The sequence below is a fragment of the Anopheles nili genome, chromosome 3 (genome assembly GCF_943737925.1).
Source record: "Anopheles nili chromosome 3, idAnoNiliSN_F5_01, whole genome shotgun sequence".
Classification (NCBI taxonomy): domain Eukaryota; kingdom Metazoa; phylum Arthropoda; class Insecta; order Diptera; family Culicidae; genus Anopheles; species Anopheles nili.
The window spans coordinates 34,183,946-34,202,278 of NC_071292.1; the positions used below are offsets into that span (position 1 = coordinate 34,183,946).

An 18,333-nucleotide genomic window follows, 5' to 3' on the forward strand; every position below is an offset into this window, starting at 1 on the left:
GTAGTTCATAACTACGCTGTTAGGAGCAATCATGATAATGTCAAAAATAAGGCACACCAAAGCTCGATAAGGAAACATTTCCTTCAAAATTCAAATTTATCGGCTAGTCTATATCATTACCAGCGCATACATTCGACACACTAAATATTCGCACGACCAGCACGCGTAATCGCTGAACGCTCCTCCAACAATCAGCTTCGTTTAGTGGTCCACACTAAAGTCGGTTTGAATCAGTGCGTCGAGATTGACGTGTTGTATTGCAGGTCGTAGTCGCTTCCCAGATGTGCAGGCGCATCTCGTTCTCCAAGAACGCGGCTCACTGTCTTATTATCCACCACGAGAAGGAAATGGACCCCATCTATGCGCTGCTATCACACCTCGTCCGACACACGAATCGGACCAGTCGTTTGAGGGCATGCACGGGTGATAGAACCTTCTTCGGATCGTCACACAAACCCCTTTGGTGCGTGTGCCAGTAAACTTGAATTGCTCAACCAGCCCTTGGAGCCCTCGAGGTGACTCGGGAGTAGATTAACAGCAAAGTATCCGAAATACGCCTCTGCCGTGGCTAGTTATCTGCTCAACTGTTGGCTTATCGTTGTTTGCGTACCGTTCCGGGTTTGCGTTCCTGTCAGAAGATGTGAGTGCAATTTATACGTCCAGCCTCGGAGCCTGAACAACTCTTTCGGATCGTGTGAAACCTGGCCAGTTCCCGTCCGGATCTCCGTCAGACAGCGCAGCACAAGGAACGATCAGTACATTCCGGAAGCTCACATGTGAGCGCAAGTGTACGAAAGTGATCTACACCCGCGATAGGAAGTGATAAAGGTGGTTGAAACATTTTGTGGTTATTGAGCATAGTTATTAGATCATTTTCGATCCTATTTGAGTGCATTTAACAGCTCCACCGAAAGGCCTGGGATGAGGATCTTCTCATACCCAAACGCCATGTAATCGCTGAATCATGCGAAGTGTGGCGAATTGCGTGCCCATTGCCCCAGCAGGCACGAGCGCACAATTGAGTCCAATTGATGCACTTGCGAGGGAATCGGTGCCAAAAGTCGGTCCCATTTCAACTGCGCTAATTCCGACAGCGTTTGCGCACACGTCCGGCAACACCATGTCCGTCCGGTGCTAAAAATAACCCGACGCGATCACGAGCTTCAACCGGAGCCCGAGGTCTTCTCTGATCCCTGGATGATATATGGCCAGCGTGACGTTGCACATGCGGTGTTATTCCTTTCGCGATGGGCACGCGTGAGCTTAAGCCTTGTGTGCTCCTGCGCTGGTAGACTTTATCATCTCACATACAAACATTCTTCCAGCACATGTGCCGTGGCGTCATACTTTTGACAAACAACGCTGGGCGGACTTTAGATAACCGCCGATGAGGTGGTTGCTTTCGTGATTGATAACACACTGGTGGTGACGATGAGAATGTCCTTTGAATGAGTTTTCCTTTTGATGTTTTTTTTTGCCACAGCACAACCCGCTGATACACAATGGATGAGGACACCATTCTGTTGGAAGATGCCAGCGGAGGGCAGGCTACGAATCCTAGCTACACGGAAACGACGTTACCATCGACGATCTTCAGGGTGGTAACTACAGCCACCGAAATTCTAACAACACACAGTGTCCACTCCGTGGCCGATACAACCTCAGCGGCAACGAGTACGACTCCTTTCGAACCCACAACAACGGAATCTATCGCTAGCAGCACCATGCCGTCAGCTCCAGAGATTCTGCTCTTTTCGTGGTTCGATTACACGATCTTTGCGCTGCTGTTGCTGCTTTCCACGTTTATCGGTGTGTACTTCGGGTTCCTATCGAAGATCAAGCAGAACAACAAGAAAGAGTACCTGTTGGGTGGTAAAACGATGAGTAAATTCCCAGTTTCGGCATCTCTCATCGCAAGGTAGGTGCGCTCAAGATCCTCGCCATCTTATTGGTACTATCATAATCTGCTTCTACGCCATACGTTTGCAGCCACATCTCGGGAATTACCATGCTTGGCGTACCGTCAGAGATGTACAGCCACGGCACGCAGTACTGGATGTTCATCATTCCTGCCTTCACTGTATGCACCACGATCGCGATCTACTGACGATCAGATCTCCAGTGACATTTGATTGTGTCCTATTTTGCTCTTCTCCGCGTAGGTGGCGTACTTGATGAAGAAGATCTACCTACCGGTGTTCTACGATCTACAGGTAACATCCGCATTCACTTACCTCGAGCTGCGTTTCGACAAGTTCGTTCGATCTGCCGCGAGCCTCGTGTACGCGATCCAATGCATCATCTACATACCGATCGTGATCTACGTACCGGCGCTCGCGTTCAGCCAGGTGACAGGAATCAACCTACACGTGATCACACCAATCATCTGTGTGATCTGCATCTTCTACACCACCGTGGGTGGACTGCGAGCCGTCGTTTGGACGGACACACTGCAGTTTGTGCTCATGATCGGTGCGTGTCTGGCTGTGATCGTCCTTGGCATCAGCTCGGTCGGTGGTTTCGTTGAGGTTTGGGAAGCTGCTGAACGTGGCAAGCGTCTTGTCTTCTTCAAGTAAGTTTCCGCAGGCAACCAGTTACTGCCATAGGTATGTTTAACCTGACCTGATCATCCTTCTTCAGCATGGACCCTAACCCGTTCGTCCGAACGTCCTTCTGGACGGTTTGTCTCGGCCTGACGACACTCTGGGTGTCGAACCTCGCAGTGAACCAGGGCTGCGTCCAACGATTCCTGGCCGTGCCCGACCTCAGGGTGGCCAAAAACTCGCTCATCATCTTTACCGGTGGGTTGATCTTCGTCAAGAGCTGCTCATGCTTCATCGGACTGCTGATCTACGCCAAGTACGAATCGTGCGATCCACTCTCGACGCAGCGCATCTCCAAAGTCGATCAGATCCTGCCATACTACATCATGGACGTGGGGAGTCGCATCCCAGGCCTCCCAGGTCTGTTCGTATCGGGTATCTTCTCAGCGGCTCTTTCGACGATGTCCTCCGTGTTGAACACGCTGGCCGGTACGATCTACGAGGACTTCATCCACCACCGGTTGCCAAATGCGAGTGAAAAACGCGCCAGCAACATCATGAAGATGCTGGTCGTAGCTCTCGGCTTCCTCGTGCTTGGGTTGGTGTTTGTCGCTGAACGCATGGGTCAGGTCATGCACATTGCCATCTCACTGTCGGGTGTTACTTCCGGTACGATGTTGGGCATGTTCTCCGCTGGTATGGTGTCACGGCGCGTCAACACCAAAGGCATCATCAGTGGATCCGTCGTGTCGATGGTGCTCACAGGCATCATCATGATCGGTGCTCAGCTCAATCCCAAACCACCGATGTTGCCACTTCGAACGGATGGGTGTGATGCGGTCACTCTGGCCAACGTAACCGTGCAGATTTTCCAGAGTGCGGCCAACCCGGGCGTGTCTGAAACTGACACCATTCCGTTGATCTTTAAGCTGAGCTTCATGCACTACTCGCTGTTAGGGCTGTTGAGCTTCTTCATCGTGTGCTTCCTCGTAAGCGAGCTGACGGGAGCAGGTGAAATCAGTGACGAACGATTGCTGGCTCCGTTCCTGCGTGAGCCTGAGAAACTGGAAAAGGAGATGGCCCGGATGAAGCACAACATCAAGTACGACCAAATCGACATGGCTCTGATGGAGTTCCAGAAACCGGTCTACCCAACGGCACCACAAATAAACGTAGAGAAGAAGTAACGAATAGTCGCGTCGCGTCGGTTAAGGTGTTTTAAATAGACTTTGAAAACGATTAACCAAGGGAACGTTTCGCTTCATTTCCAATCCTGATCCCGATAATTGAGCGGATAAAAAAATTTCGCTGAAAAAAATCCCAAGCATCTCACAGTGGACTTTCGCATTTTCCTTTTCCTGGTGAAAAATCTGCATAATTAATTACACGTTGCGAAAAACCTGGCCCCAAAGCCGGCTTACATTTTCATACAGTTGGGAAAAGTTTCAAAAACAAAAAAAAATGCTACAGGTCACCGACGAGCCTAAACTTTTCCCGTTCATAAACATATTCTCAGCCATTTTGAGTTCCCCGCTATCCCACCTTCTTTTGCTCGCAATTTCTCTCGCGCTATCACTGCTAGGGCCATTTTTTTTGAGCGTGTGTTTTCTATAAGGCTTACAATTTGCTAGCATACATTCTTCGCCATCATATTTTCGTTTCCAACCATATTACAGCTGCCAGTCCGCCACCCTACGCGCCTCCTTGGCTATCCATTTGTGTTCATTTACGTGCCACGGACGCGGGCTCCGAGAGCTGCTTATTATTCCCAACGAGCATCTTGTCTTGTTATTCGTCGTCAGTTTTCAGGATTTCGTATCCTTTTTCTCCCCCGACGTGGCTGCTGCCTTCACGCTACCCAAACTCACGGAAAACGCTTCCGTGCCGTTGACGTTGCTCACGTTCGTGAAATTGTACATTCACAGCACATAAGTCATTTTGGCATATTTCGTCCTTCCGCATGTTTTTTTTTTTTGTTATCGTATTCCACTCCCTCTTCCCTGTTGTCACAGGCTGGCTGGTGGTGGTGGGGATTGCGAAAGAAAGGGAAAACAGCGTGCCAGCGAAACAGTGGCAATAAAATTCGTGCCGTGGAATTTCGAACCCACCCGAGGGTGCTGCAAAGCGTAAGAAAACTTTCAACCCGTTCGCCGTTCCGGAGAAGGACAGCTTTTTATGGAATTCTGTCGAAAAGTATGTGCGCTACTGTACTAAGCGTACTGTGAATTTAATATTCCTTTACATACGGATGGCTAAAATAGTCAAACTAAACTCCCATTACAATCATCATTCGACAACGAAACAAAAACTCGACAAAAATTTATTTTTAGCATTTTTGGGGTTATAATCAACAACGTCAACTTCTCGAGGTTCCCTTTCACGTGCCTATAGCAACAACACATCCAAGCAATGCCGTCTTGGATCGAAGAAAAGTGAAACGAGGCGTACTCCTTTTTCGAGACAAAATCGATGATGAACTTGAAGTTTAAAAAAATGGCCTCCACCCAGCTGCGGCCGCTCGGGGAATTTTTCTTTTGGTACAACATTCTCTAAGAACAACCACATCTGGTTCCGAACGTCTCAACGCAGCATAATTCCCGAGGCGCTAGGCAGTACTTTACGGTTGCAGTAACGATTTTCGACGCACCCGAAACATGCGACTTGTTCCGAATTCAAGCACGCTCATCGTCAAACATCATTCATTTTCGTTCGAGATATCCTTCCGTTCTTCTTTCACGGGTCGCAGCAGAATAATTTGGATTTTTTTTTTCGTTACTCCCGTTTTGACGAGGATCGATGGGTTTTTGCTCCCTCGCTAGCACAACGACACGAAGGAAACCCGGAAGCGAAAGAGGACTTTTAAAAAATCCTCCCCAAAACGCCTCAGGAGAACACAAATTTGCGAAAGAAATGCTGGAAAAAGCAAAACGTACCGAGCAGCAAACATTCAGACACGCAACTCGACCAGTTTGGGGAAGCAATGGGCAAAATAATATTGTTTATGCAATGCAATGGGAAAACCCCCCCAAAAGTCAAAGAGCCATCCAGGGAATGTTCGTGTAATTTCGGCCGGTAGACGTTTCATTTTTACTGCGAAATTCCATCGCACTTTCGAGGAGGGTGTCCTATCCGTCTTACTTCCAGTTGACAAATGATGTTTCTATGCTAATGGACTAGCCCGGGGAAACGGTTTCGTGTAGTCAATGGAAATGCACAAATGCGGAACTAAAACATGGCTCACTTTTGTAGGAGCATCGCTAGAAACACCGTTGGAACGTGTGTGTTTTGCTATTTCTTGGTAAAAATCGATTTCATTTATGTTCGATGCGAACTGTTTCACACAAAATGGTTACATGCATTTCATTACATCTTGCACCGGTTTCGATTGCTTGCGATCTTTGCTTCAGGCAAAACACATACGCTATACATTGCATACCTTCAGGCGTTTTCGGTTTCGAAACTACTCATCAATCGAACATCAGTGGTTTTAAGCGTTTTCCACGTTTATTGTTACACTAAAGAGTGACATAACACGGATAGATGGTAAGATAAAAACGAAGCTTAATGGGGAAGAAACAAAACGGGTAGAAAGCTAAAAATGTGCCACAATGTACACGTACTGCTGCAATTCGGGAGGGAACATATTTCGCCGGGTCGCAATCTCTTAACCATAAGTACTATTAGCATCGTGGTAGAAAATCTCTTCAAAGTCGCACGTTTCAGCCGCGCGATGGGTTTGCTGGGAGAGCTTGAACTGTCGATCCAACCGGAACCGGCACTAGGGATTACACCGGCATACGCAACACGACGGGAACAGGAACCAATCCATGAAGATGCCCTTGCAGTCGTTGTCCGGATCGTACGCGAGCAAACGGTGCCATTTGTACTTCTGCTCGCATCCACAATCACCGGAGCAACGGTTCGTTTGCGTTTTGCTGTGGATGTGAAACGGATACGATCAGAATTCAGGATCAAAACCGTCCGCAAGACGTCATACTCACGAACACACTTCCTGATGGATCGCTTGCTCGAAGTGCTGCGTGTTGACGACGGCACGCACCTTCCCGGCGGAGTTCGTCGCCCAATACGGTGTCACTATCTCGATCTTTGACTCGCAGGCATCGACCCTGCATGGAGAACCCAGAGAAACGTGTTAGCAGGCGGATTCTGAACCCACGATCACTAACAAGACGTACCTGCCCGTGTTGGACTCGCCATTGCCGCCATTACCAGCGCTTCCGTTGGCTGGAGCTGCCGTCTGACGTGCGTTGGTATTTCCGCTGGAACTCCCACCAGACCCACTTCGACCTCGAGCTTGCCCTGAGCTCTGATTCTGGCGCTTCTTGCGCAGCTTGCTGAAGTACGAGTCTCCTCCGAGGCGCACGTCTCCACCTGGATCACCGTACAGATCCATCAGCTCCGGTAGCAGCGTAAAGTCGTCGTCGTCTTCACCATCATAGGGACCGCCACCGGACGCGCTCCGTTTGCGCTTCCGCCCCGGGGACGTGGGAAACCGCGAAGCCATCTCGAAGTCACCGTACATTCGCTTCATTAGCGCTTTGTTCTCGTCGATGAACATCTCAATCTTGTCACTGTGGTTGTGGGAGGGGAGAAATAAAAAAAAAAAACAACCAACCAAACACACGTCAGACGGTATCGCGACAATCGACACCCAGCTGATAACCATCAGTCGGGGTCCTCTCTTATTTCCAGCTTCCCCACTCAAACGTCATCCCCACCAGCATGGCGTCCGGCGGTGAGACGTTTCTAAGATGGACGCAGGCGTGCGTGCTCACCGTTTGCCCGTGACAGCTGGCCTTGCCATTCTAATCAACCAGGCTGAACTTCTCCACCGGCAGACGCGCAGGGCACAACAAATCGAGTGGAAAATCACTCTCCATCGTGGCTCGCGGCCCGGTGCAGTAGTCGTGCCCAGCTCGGTGACGGTGGCGACCTCATTTCTAAATGTCACTTATTTATCTTTCTCATATTTTAGCGCATCCGAGCCCGCGTGGACCACATTCGTGGATCTACGCTTGCGTTGGTTTGCTAATCGTCTTGCACACATTGCCAATTGGGTCTTACGCCATCAGAGTCTGTGGAACTGATTCGCGGTAGATCACCCTAGATGGATAGCCATTATTTGGGAAAAAAAACTACTGCCACGTGGATCCCAAAAAACCCATCCCTTTTGACATTTTGTCAGAACCCACGCGACAGTCCCCTTCAATGGCGGAGTGCTGATGATCATGATTGATGAAGTTCCCATGCCCATGCCCGATGCCCTATACTCACCTAGGATAGGTATTGCCCGCCGAAGGGCAGAACAGTTGGTGGTACTTCTTTATGCACGGAACGCCTCTGATGACATCCCCGTGAATGCTGAGCCCGAGCGCGACGGATAAAGCTGTCCACCAAATCTGCCGGCGAGGGAAGAACAACAACGGAAACACGATCAGTTTGTGATGAATCTTTAGGGCGGCACTGGTGGCAGTACCACAAGCTAGTGAATGACCTGCCACGTAGGGCTGCACTTCTTTGGTGTCTTCGGTGTACGTGCGAAACCGATCCTTGATGAACACAACGTGCTCCAGGCGAAGAACCGCACCGTGGAGCTGAACAAACACCTGACTGAACTGACAATTTGGTGACTGTGATTCATCGCGTTGTCGCGAACCATATGCGCATGGCCAAGTCATCTCACGTCTTCGCCTACGGTCACGACATCGATCGAGAGTGGAAGTATAAATAACCCATCACCGACCGTGTTCTGCCATGCCACGGAGAGAAAATCCTGCCGTCTGCGAATGGGCAATGAATGGTGCAGCAAAAAGCCACACCACGCTGTACCGAAAAGGGCGGCGCACAATATCAACGGTGGCTCTTTAGCATGCGGTGATTGTCCGGAAATGTTCGGTAGCCCATTCCCGAGAAACCACTCGAGGACCGTTGCCACTGTCCGGCCAGTTGCCGGTTGATTTATTTCTGCTTTTATGGTGCCTGCTTCAACGCCTGCGACAGCACGGCGATGGCGGGACTACCGTTGATCGCGATCGATGCCTCGAAAACGACATACGATCACGACGGATCGGTGATCAGCGATCGAGGGAATGTGTTCAATTGCGCCACAACAATAAACGGGAGCACTCGCCGCGTGTGCGACGGTGGCCAGGTGGCCACTATCACGACCTTGTCCTTGGCGTGTCTAGCGTTGGAAATTAATTAATTATCATTTCATAACCAAAGCGTGCGCGCCACCACGCTGCCTGGCAACGAAAGGGAAACCTTCTTTCCGCGACAGACCGTGATTCGTTCCGAGGGCTGCTGGGCTGGGCGTTTACGGCCGGGCTTTGGCCACGGTCCAGCTCACCGGTAGGGAAGTGAATGTGAAGGCCACAAAATGCCACCGCCTATTGCGAGGTGATCCGATCGAAACTGAGAACAACTCGCACATGCGATCAGTCAGCCGCAATCCGTCGTGGATTAGAAGGCGCGGTTGTGGTGACCAATTTTATTGCGCTAAACCTCGACGTGGAGAACGCTTGTCGCCAGACGCGTTACCACAAAGCCTCACAAGAACCGGAACGCTTTTTTTTTGGAATGGATGGCTCGATGGAGGTGCGAGTACCGAACATCGATCGAATCAATCAAACCGTTCCGTTGTGGAACGGAATAATGGTGTAAGTTTTGCTCGAGGCTCGAGGTTTAGGTTCGTCGAGTCCATCGGCTTATACCATCGGCTTGAGAGGTTCCCAGCCGGAACATGCGCTTAAAGAATTACACGAAAACAAACAGATCGCTTCGGCTGCGTTCATTCCTCGCGCAAAAAAAAAACACTCTGCCGGCCATTTGCTGAGATGCTGCCGTGTCTCCGGAAAGCTTTATCACGTGGGTGTCCACAACCAACCAGCCAACCAACGGAGCCAATCCGGTTTCCCGGTAAAGTCACCAGAACGTGCTCGCGACCAGGCCCACCAAATTTTATTTGATTGATCTCCGTCCGCCGGGGACGGGAACCGATCACCAACCATCGTGGAGGTGTCGCGATCGCTCTCGAGCCAACCCGTCGTCGGCGGTGTTGATTTGCATAAAAAATAGCCATCTTTTAATCTATCGCATCGCGTCAATGACACCCGAACGGATCGTTCTTTTCGTCTGTTCAGCCGGTTTGTTTCGTGGGCACACGGTGGTTCGAATGGAATTCGATCGTTGTTCGGGGTGTTTGAAAGTCTGGCAACTTTGTGGCTCACAGAACTTTGAGATCGCGAAACGGCAAACATTGTATGATAGATGGATTGAATTCACGTGTGCTTTGCGGAAAAAAATGTGATCAAGGATAAAGCATTTGACTAAAAAAGACTCGTCCGGAAACAGAACTTCCGGAATGCAATGAGAAGCTGCTTCTGTGTTGTTTTTTTTTGGTTTCGAGATGAAATTTCACTAGCCAATTGGGATTGTGCATGTCATGATTTTGTCTTCTAAACTTACCGGTATTTGAATGAATGTTCCATTGCTGACTTGAGGATACGCGAATAATGGCACGACTGGAACTGTCCCATTCTTGATAAAGATGGGCCCCTGTATGGGTGTAACTGTTGGCATGCGAGAGTTTTTTCGGTTATCTGAAAAAAAAAAAAAAGAAACAAGAGCTTAGCACACGCAACTAAAAACATCCCCGAAACCCCAATCACACCATGCACGAGCGAAAATGAACCACCGTCTCAGATGAACCACTGTCTCTCGTCACGCATCACGAGTGTGAATGCTTGGGACGCATTCATTCCTGAGGTAGGAGATCAACTTGCTTTATTACCACGAAACATGTACGGAGAATGCATAAGCTTCAGCGAATCCGATTGAGATCTAAATCACCGGGTGATCCGGGGTTTCACGATGCATACACGCGCGAAGGCGACAAGGCAGCTGCAGCTAGCGGGTTGCATAAACGCCGAAACCGCTGCCGAGATCCGCCCTAATCTCGACACCACACGGCATGCGAACATTGGCGGCAATTCATTGTGCGCTTCCAGGAATGAATGTGGCTCTCACACCTCAACCAGGGAGAAGCGCGATCTACTCCAGGGCGCGTTAGATAATTAGGCCAGCAACGTGCCGAGACGTCGTCGTCGTCGTCGTAGGGTGGGTCATGTTAATTGAATAAAACGTTTGTCAGTGCGGCAATCGAGCCGGTGGAATGGAACGTACACACTTTTTATTTCTTCCCAACGCGCGATGATGCAAACGATGCACTCACGCGAAAGCGCTGTAACGGAGCTCGTCAATTCACAATCTGTTTGGAAATTCAAAATGCAAAGCGTGTAAAATGTTTCCCCTGTGATCTCTTTGCAAAAGCATAATTAAACGGTTGGCTATTCTTTCTTAGTCTCTTCGTCATCTTCCGCGAAAAAAACAAACCCTCATCGACATGATCATGCTTTTTACGGGCGCACCATCCGTTGGCCTTTTCCTCCATCCTAAATGGAATCAACAAACCACGCCAAGCCCAGCACGGCAATAAACTTAACATGGTGCAAAATGCCATCCCTGGCGCCGGCGGCGTGTGCTGCCGAAATTTAACCTAAACCACGTCGTCTGTAACGCTTAAGAAAAAGCTCAACAAACACACACACTCATACAGAGGATCGGGTTCCTTTTTTTTTCTACTGCACCAACATCCATCGCCGGTAAAGAGTCTGATCGCCGTTTAGAGCCGCGTCGAATCGAGCAAGCGTCGACCTTTTGCGAACAACGGAGTTCCGTCGCATTGGCGGGTTTCATGACCGTTGCATTGCCGTTGGGCGAAAGTCAAGGTCGACGTTGACCCGAGGCGTTCCTTCGACAACGGCTCAACAACGCACCTACGCAAAAGCGTGCCACGGTGATTCATCTCACGACACGCACGCGAGCCCGAGAACAGGAAAAATTCGCTTGAAACGCAAGCGCAAGAATGCGTGATCCATCCTGCGCCTGAACTGCTCAACTCGATGCACATTCTTTTCTCAGCTGTCACGAAGGAATGGGGCGTGTTGCACTCGCGTGAGTAACCGTTATTGGCGTCTCAGAACTAATCGTCGTCCTTGATAAAGTATGCAACCTGCACGGGGAACCTATAGAGGATCCTTTCACTTTTCTTTTCCTGGAAAACATATCTACTCCTATTAATTCTCCACTCCTCGACGATCGTCACGTGAATAATCCAAACAAACCGGCGCAGATCCAGTGTAACCGGCTTCACGAAATGTGAAAAAATTACACCAGCAGCAGGTATAAGTCTCAAGCATTGCTGCATCAATGCCACCCTCATGGAGGCGCCCCCGATTCGTTCGCGCCATCCGACGTAGGTGCTAAGTGGCTGACAAATAGGTGTTCAGGAGTTTTCGCGCCACATCGCGACATAACCGGATCAGTAATCTAGTGCAGCAGCTTGCACCGGGCTGCTAATTGTGTAGATTGGTCAATTGCCGCTACCGGTCCTTGCACATTGCTGGGGTTCGGTAACGGTAGCTCCGGGCGCTTCGCTTGCATTATCATGCGTGAACACGGGAAGAAAATAAACACGGTGGTGGTGAATCACATACACCAAAGTGTGTTGTTGTGAAATTGAATTCGAACAACAATCGATTACCGTACCTATGAAATCAAATCATGTACAAGGGTTTATTTGGTGATGGAATCGATTGGGTGTTTTATACTTTAAACGAAAGTGCAAGCTTGTTATAAATCCCAATATTATGTTCACGAACTTTTATTGTTATGTGCCATTTGGAGAAAAGCCTCGAGTGCAAATTTGTGGAATGAAAGGTTCTTCTTCTTCTTCTTTGCAAAATGGGATGTAGCCTTCTATATTCGAATTCTCCAAAGAGCCACTTCTAATATATTCAAAAGGTTGACCACTTCTTTATAGGCTCGACTATCTAGAGTCATATGCCTTACAGTGAAATACAACGGATACAACCGTCCACTTCTAGAAGCAACGATTGTATGGGAATGAAAGGTTAACCTGCCTACTTAGATTAGAAATTTGGATGCAAATCGTGTGTCTGACATGAGAACGAAAAAAAACAATACTTGAATGTAACTATAACTGGAACAAATAGAGCAATCGAATGAATATTACTACATTAAGACAGTCGTGTAGTTCTAGATATTCACTTAAAACATGTAAAAAATACAACGATACCTTCTAGTATCGTAGGTAAAATATACCTTTCAATGTTTGAGGTAATACGACACATGCGACGTACGTTTGATGACAAGCGTCCTTCACTTACAAGCCAAGGCACACTCGCCTCCTCGTCAGCTGATGGTTAAAGATGGCTATGACAACAATTTTCAACCGAACAAACGCCACGGCTGCTAATCAAAAGGCAACGGTAATCAGCAGCCCACGGACCCACGGAAGCGACCGAAGCGAGATGTTTTCCGTTCCTAGCTAACAACCAGCTGCAATTCAAACGGGCCGTGAAATATTAAGACGGTGTGCGTCGTGCGTACACTGAGGCAATTATCAGCCCTTTGCTGGATGCGTTCCCATGCGACCAGAAACACGTGTCTGCTACACGTTGTGGGCGAACGTTTTTTTTTTTGTTTAATGCTACCGAGGGTAGTGCATCTCGCGAGTGAGATAGCAAACAGTCAGCCGTATGTACACGTACACTCACATACACCGAGATTTCGTGAGAGCTCGACTCTACCTAACATGCTGGCTTACTCGGCTGACTGGCATTGACGTGAAATTGCCCATTGACGGCGATTGGAGAAGATGGGATTTTTGTTTGAGCATCAGTTTTTTTTCTACTACCGACTCATCAAACAACCACCCCATCCGTATGGTAAACCCCCGACCATCGACTTTCAATACTCAGCATCCAGTGTAAAAATGAACTGCAGATCACCGAGTCCCGGGTAGCATTTCGTAACGTTTAAACGGCCCGAGTCGTTGGTTCATTACGCTCTGAATCTAGAGTCGAACGACAGCCTAAACAATCCGAGAACATTGTTTCTACCGCCTATTGGGGGTGGTGTTATTCCCAAAACAAGGGCAACGATTACGGCAATCGAGAATGGTTCGGTTTTTTTATAATTATTGCTCTCCGACTCAAACGATGAGCTTTGGTGTTGCATCAACAGGTGGCGGAATCGTCGAAACGATGGAAACCGCTGGGAACTAGCGATCGAGCACACGTGGCATCACGGCTACAACATCCGGCCGGAAGTTGGCGGATGTAAGGTGGCGCGTACCCGACGCTTTTGACCCGCAATCCCACTGCTGACGTAACTCCCACTGCGCGGTCGGAAAGGAAAAAGATCACGGCGCTGGTGTGAATGTGGCGTTTTTGTTCCATTAATGAAGCTTTACACATTTTATTGCACGCTGACGCACACGCGGTCGCGCCACAGTTGCCGCTACGGAGAGGCCTTCCCGTAGGTGGCCTTCCCAGACGCCAGCCGGAGAGTTGCTGCAGTCTAAAATACGGCTCGAACAAAACGCACGGCAGCAGCCCCGATTAGAATGGCCGCGATTCACGCGTAAGCTGATGGATGACGCTAGTCCAGGTTGGATCCATTACCGGGACCGACAAATTGGGGGCATCCGAACCGTTGCACTCGTTGGCGCAATACTAGACAATGGAAATTGTTCTTCGCACAATATGGCCTGAGAAAAACGCGTCTCCAAACGCAGCAGAAGGCGAATCGAAATCTAAATAGTCGCGCGTCGGGGGAACTGTTAAGGTTTTATCCGAATTTAGCTTAAATTAACATTTCTATCCATCCACGGTCCCCGTCTTCTAAGCAGATGCAAAAGGTTAAACCAATTCCTTTCCGCGCAAACGGCACGTATTGCAACAGTGCTGCACTAAATGCGCATTTTCCGTGTAAAAGTCAAGCATGATGGAAACACCGTCAGATGCTCATTCGCGGCCGGAATGGCATCCAAAACGATAAAAGCCTATCCAAGGCTTCGAGATTGACGTTCACGGCGCGCGCAACCCGCTCAGCCACGCTCTTAAGGGCACTTGGCAGCGTTTGCCCATACCAGCAGTCAATAAATCAATTAGCCGCACGGTCAAAGGACCAAGGGACGATACCTGCAACGAGGTGAACGTGGGAACGTCAACAAACATCGCAACCGCAATCCGCACCGGTGACGAATAATGTACTCCCACAGTCTACATCTGGACGGTCACCGTCTTATAGCCGCATCCTTGAGAAGCCTTGGCTCTAGTACCATCACGTGAACGGGACCGCACGCCCTGTGGGCTTTAAAAAGCAGCTATCTTCCCTCGGTAGAACCTGATGCAAGCAATGTTGTTGAATTTTGTGTGCGCACTGCACTGCACTGGCAACGACTTATCTACCCTGTACCACAGGGACAGTCTAAAGAACGTCATTTTCACAAATCCTTGAAAACTGGTGCATATCTGCTAGGTTGGTTGGTTGTTGCATTCATTTTGCAACTTACAACCAAAGGTTCATCAAATGATTCGTCGTTCATTTAAAAAGATGCGAAATTTCGAAGAAATGCACATTTGCCTTCCAGAAGCATCGAAGTCTCATCTTCTTTGTCGAGGTTTAACCACGATAGGTCTTAATTTCTGGGTTGTCAAATATTTTTGCATAATTTGAATGACAAACTCAATTTTTATAAGCACCGGGTTCGCCTTCCTTGCCAAGATTTAATCACGGTGCGATGCAAAAGTCCAGCTTTCTGCACCCTTCTTTATAATTATGTTTTTCTTGGAGTGTTACAGCAATTATAGTCCATATTTCCTAAATCGAAGTACCGACAACTTTTGGTTATCTTGTCCGGAAGCTTATTCTAATGACATCACGTGCGAAATAGTACGTTCAATTTTGACATCTTATCAGTACGTCAGGACGACCTGACAGTTCCATTTATATGCCATCGAGTTTTCAACGAAGCCACAATTACTGAAGAAAATTTTCCCAAGTTTACGGTCGAAAATTAAAATAAGTAAAAGAATTTAAAGGCTTACGACCAGGAAAGACTGTCAGTAACGTGACAATAAAAAGAAAAGGTTGTGAAAAGACGCGAAACTACACAAACACGCTTCGTATATGAACAGCTGCGTGTGTTGTGTTAACCATCAGAATTAACCTCAAATTTTGTGTAGCAAGGATAAAGGTACGTACAGCCATATAATAAAATCGAACTTTTGTTACAATTTCTTCTTGAAGACCACAATTCGCCACTCTGGTGGTGTCTCAAACGTGATAAACTCTAGTACATCTCCCAAATAAGTAAAAATAAAATAAGTCTTAGCGCTATGTTGCTAACCTGAGATCCCAGCAACCGGAGTCACATCCACCGGTTCGTCGTAGTAATCATCTTGATCCTCTTCATCATAATCCAGCACCGGATGGATCGACGTGCGGGTATCGGCAGATCCAATGCCGGCGAAGCCGGTAGGCGCTCTCCAGGAAGGACTAACCGAAGCCGGATTCGTCGAAGTAGCTGGTGGTGCCACCGAGCTGGGTTTACTCTGGTAGCGGGTTCCCGTCTGCGGATTCGCGTGCTGTTCCGCGAACGCTTGGCCGTGCTGGGTGACATAGCTACCAAAAGAGTACTCATAGTACGCCGGCTGCATTGGCCGGCGTACGTCTGGGTTGCTAACTCTAGCACCGGCATCCACCTGAGGCGTACGTCCCGCGAGCTGCTGATGAGGCTTTTCTTCCGGTTGATGGAGATTCGGTGCCTGCGGATTGTTTGCTCCTTGTGGGATATACGCCGGGGGAGGCAAATAGTTATTACGTGGCGTCTGTCGATAGCGGATTGTATGCAACTGTTGCTGATGTAGTGCCGGCTGAGGAGACTGTTTCGCCTGGCGTTGGGGAGGGGAGTACGGTACATTTTTGTTGAAATCCGGATCTTCTTCCTGGTGTCCAGCGGGACCGTACAGCAAGTTGTTCACAGCCGACGCATGGTGGTTCTGGAGTGGGCTCGCTGTGGCCCATGTCGGCGCCTGCATGCTACCAAATGGCAGGGTATAGTTCACTAGCGCCATTGCGTAAGCCGTGCCGTTGTAAAAAATCAACACTAATACCAACTTCCGAATAGCTAAAGAAAACCACAACACGGATAACCAACGGGGGTAACACTTTGTTTCATTGATCGCACGTTTTCATCAAAGCATAGTCTGTGTTTAAGGACATCTGGCTTCTCTTCCGTGCCATCCTATTTCACAACACCTTACACCAAACACGCCAATTCATGCACGTCGTTCCACAATAGCTTGATGGAATTTTTGCTAAACGCAACACTAGAACACAGAAACGGACAATTGTACGATCACGTCACATCTGCACGGAATCAAAAACGCTTGGAGAAATATCGGCCTCCTCCCCAATCACGTTATGCATTTAGAAAAGTCCCAAACGTTTCACTCTTTGGACGCGTGATGCCATTTAATGCCATCGGCAGAGTGTCGATAAACGTGGACCTATTTATCTTTCAGCTTAAATATTAAATGCTTTTTATCACTTCTGCTCAGAATACGATTAACTTGCATCATAACTTTCACCGACCGCGCAACAGAGCGACTCTCAAGTGAAATCCCCCAAAAGCAGGAGAGCTGCCACCCATTACATAACCCAGGGCCTCCGACGATGGCAACATTTGTCTACGATCATCTTCCCGGCAGCTACGAACACACACACACAGCTCTCCGGGTTCAGGATTGGCATTCGCAGCCACACGCGGCCACGCATGCCTATACGAAGCAGCATGTCTCCGTATGCACGCTGTGCGCGCGTCTGCCAAACGGAATCGGTAAATTTATGATTATTACCATACAGCGCGCTGCCGCCTGCCAAGCTGTTACAATGAACTTTGGCTGACTTTTCCACCCGATCCACCCGTGACGCTTGTTCCCGACCGGTTCCCGAGACGGTAGCTCTCACCGTCTGGTGGGTTTTTTGTTTTCGTTGGAGCGTTAGCCACAACACCCGACGACATTTTCTCGAGTGATGCGTGGCATTACTTCCTGTATCGGCTAGTTTGCTGGCAGGCCAACAACGACTCGCACACACAAACACACACTATTGCTATGGTGCCCTTCTGCGAAAATCGCGTGTACGAACCGTCCGTATGAATCAAACGTCCCACGCACCGTTTCCGTGGCACCAGATCATTATCTAAGACGTTTGGGCGTCTGTCCCTCTGGCGCTGAGAACTTGTTCTTGCAAAAACGCCCTCCGAACCGGTAGGAAACGATTCCCATTTGAAGGAGGGCTTTTTTTTCTTTCTTTCTGCTTGGCGTTCTCGACTCCTTCGGGGTCGATCGTGGCGCATGAATCACCGATCGCGGCTGCAACGGTCCGCCCGTTCGGTGATTTGCGTAATAAATAATGTACCGGTGACATGTAGCGAATGTTGAGATAAAGAGAGTTCTCTAGTCGTTATTGCTGCGGTTTTGCCATCGATACTCGATCGTGGGGTATTTCCAATGAGGCGTGTGGTGAGTAGAAACCACAAACCATCCAACAAGCGGTGTTTAATCCACAGTTCATCTAACAACGCACCCCATCGTACAATGGAAGCTGGCGTTGACAAACACCCGCAACTACAATGTTGCCACGATGCCGGTAGGGTTCGCGAGACGACCAAAGACGATCAGCACACACGCTCCTTGTCGCGAGCCGTGAGCCGTTGGAAAAGAGCAAATAAATTCTACCACCCTAATTGCTGCCAACTCGTAAGTGACACGCGGACATTGGGTCGATCATGTGCGCACACCGTTTCCGAGTGTCGCACGCCATAGGGCCACGG

General features: G+C 48.9%; 2 protein-coding genes across 2 annotated transcripts; one reads left to right on the forward strand and one right to left on the reverse strand.

Moving 5' to 3' along the window:
- Positions 1-1,502: 1,502 nt before the first annotated feature.
- On the forward strand, positions 1,503-3,780 carry LOC128724118 (sodium-coupled monocarboxylate transporter 1-like). The gene is made up of 4 exons (XM_053817883.1): positions 1,503-1,918; positions 1,990-2,080; positions 2,163-2,572; positions 2,641-3,780. Exons 1-4 carry the CDS (start codon positions 1,503-1,505, stop codon positions 3,728-3,730), a joined length of 2,007 nt encoding a protein of 668 aa, XP_053673858.1. The 3' UTR covers positions 3,731-3,780.
- Positions 3,781-6,090: 2,310 nt separating this feature from the next.
- On the reverse strand, positions 6,091-16,570 carry LOC128722904 (protein spaetzle 3). Its single transcript, XM_053816590.1, has 6 exons — positions 15,844-16,570; positions 10,032-10,165; positions 7,839-7,963; positions 6,740-7,135; positions 6,545-6,670; positions 6,091-6,478 (listed from the first exon to the last, which is right to left on the reverse strand). Exons 1-6 carry the CDS (start codon positions 16,568-16,570, stop codon positions 6,322-6,324), a joined length of 1,665 nt encoding a protein of 554 aa, XP_053672565.1. The 3' UTR covers positions 6,091-6,321.
- Positions 16,571-18,333: the final 1,763 nt, after the last annotated feature.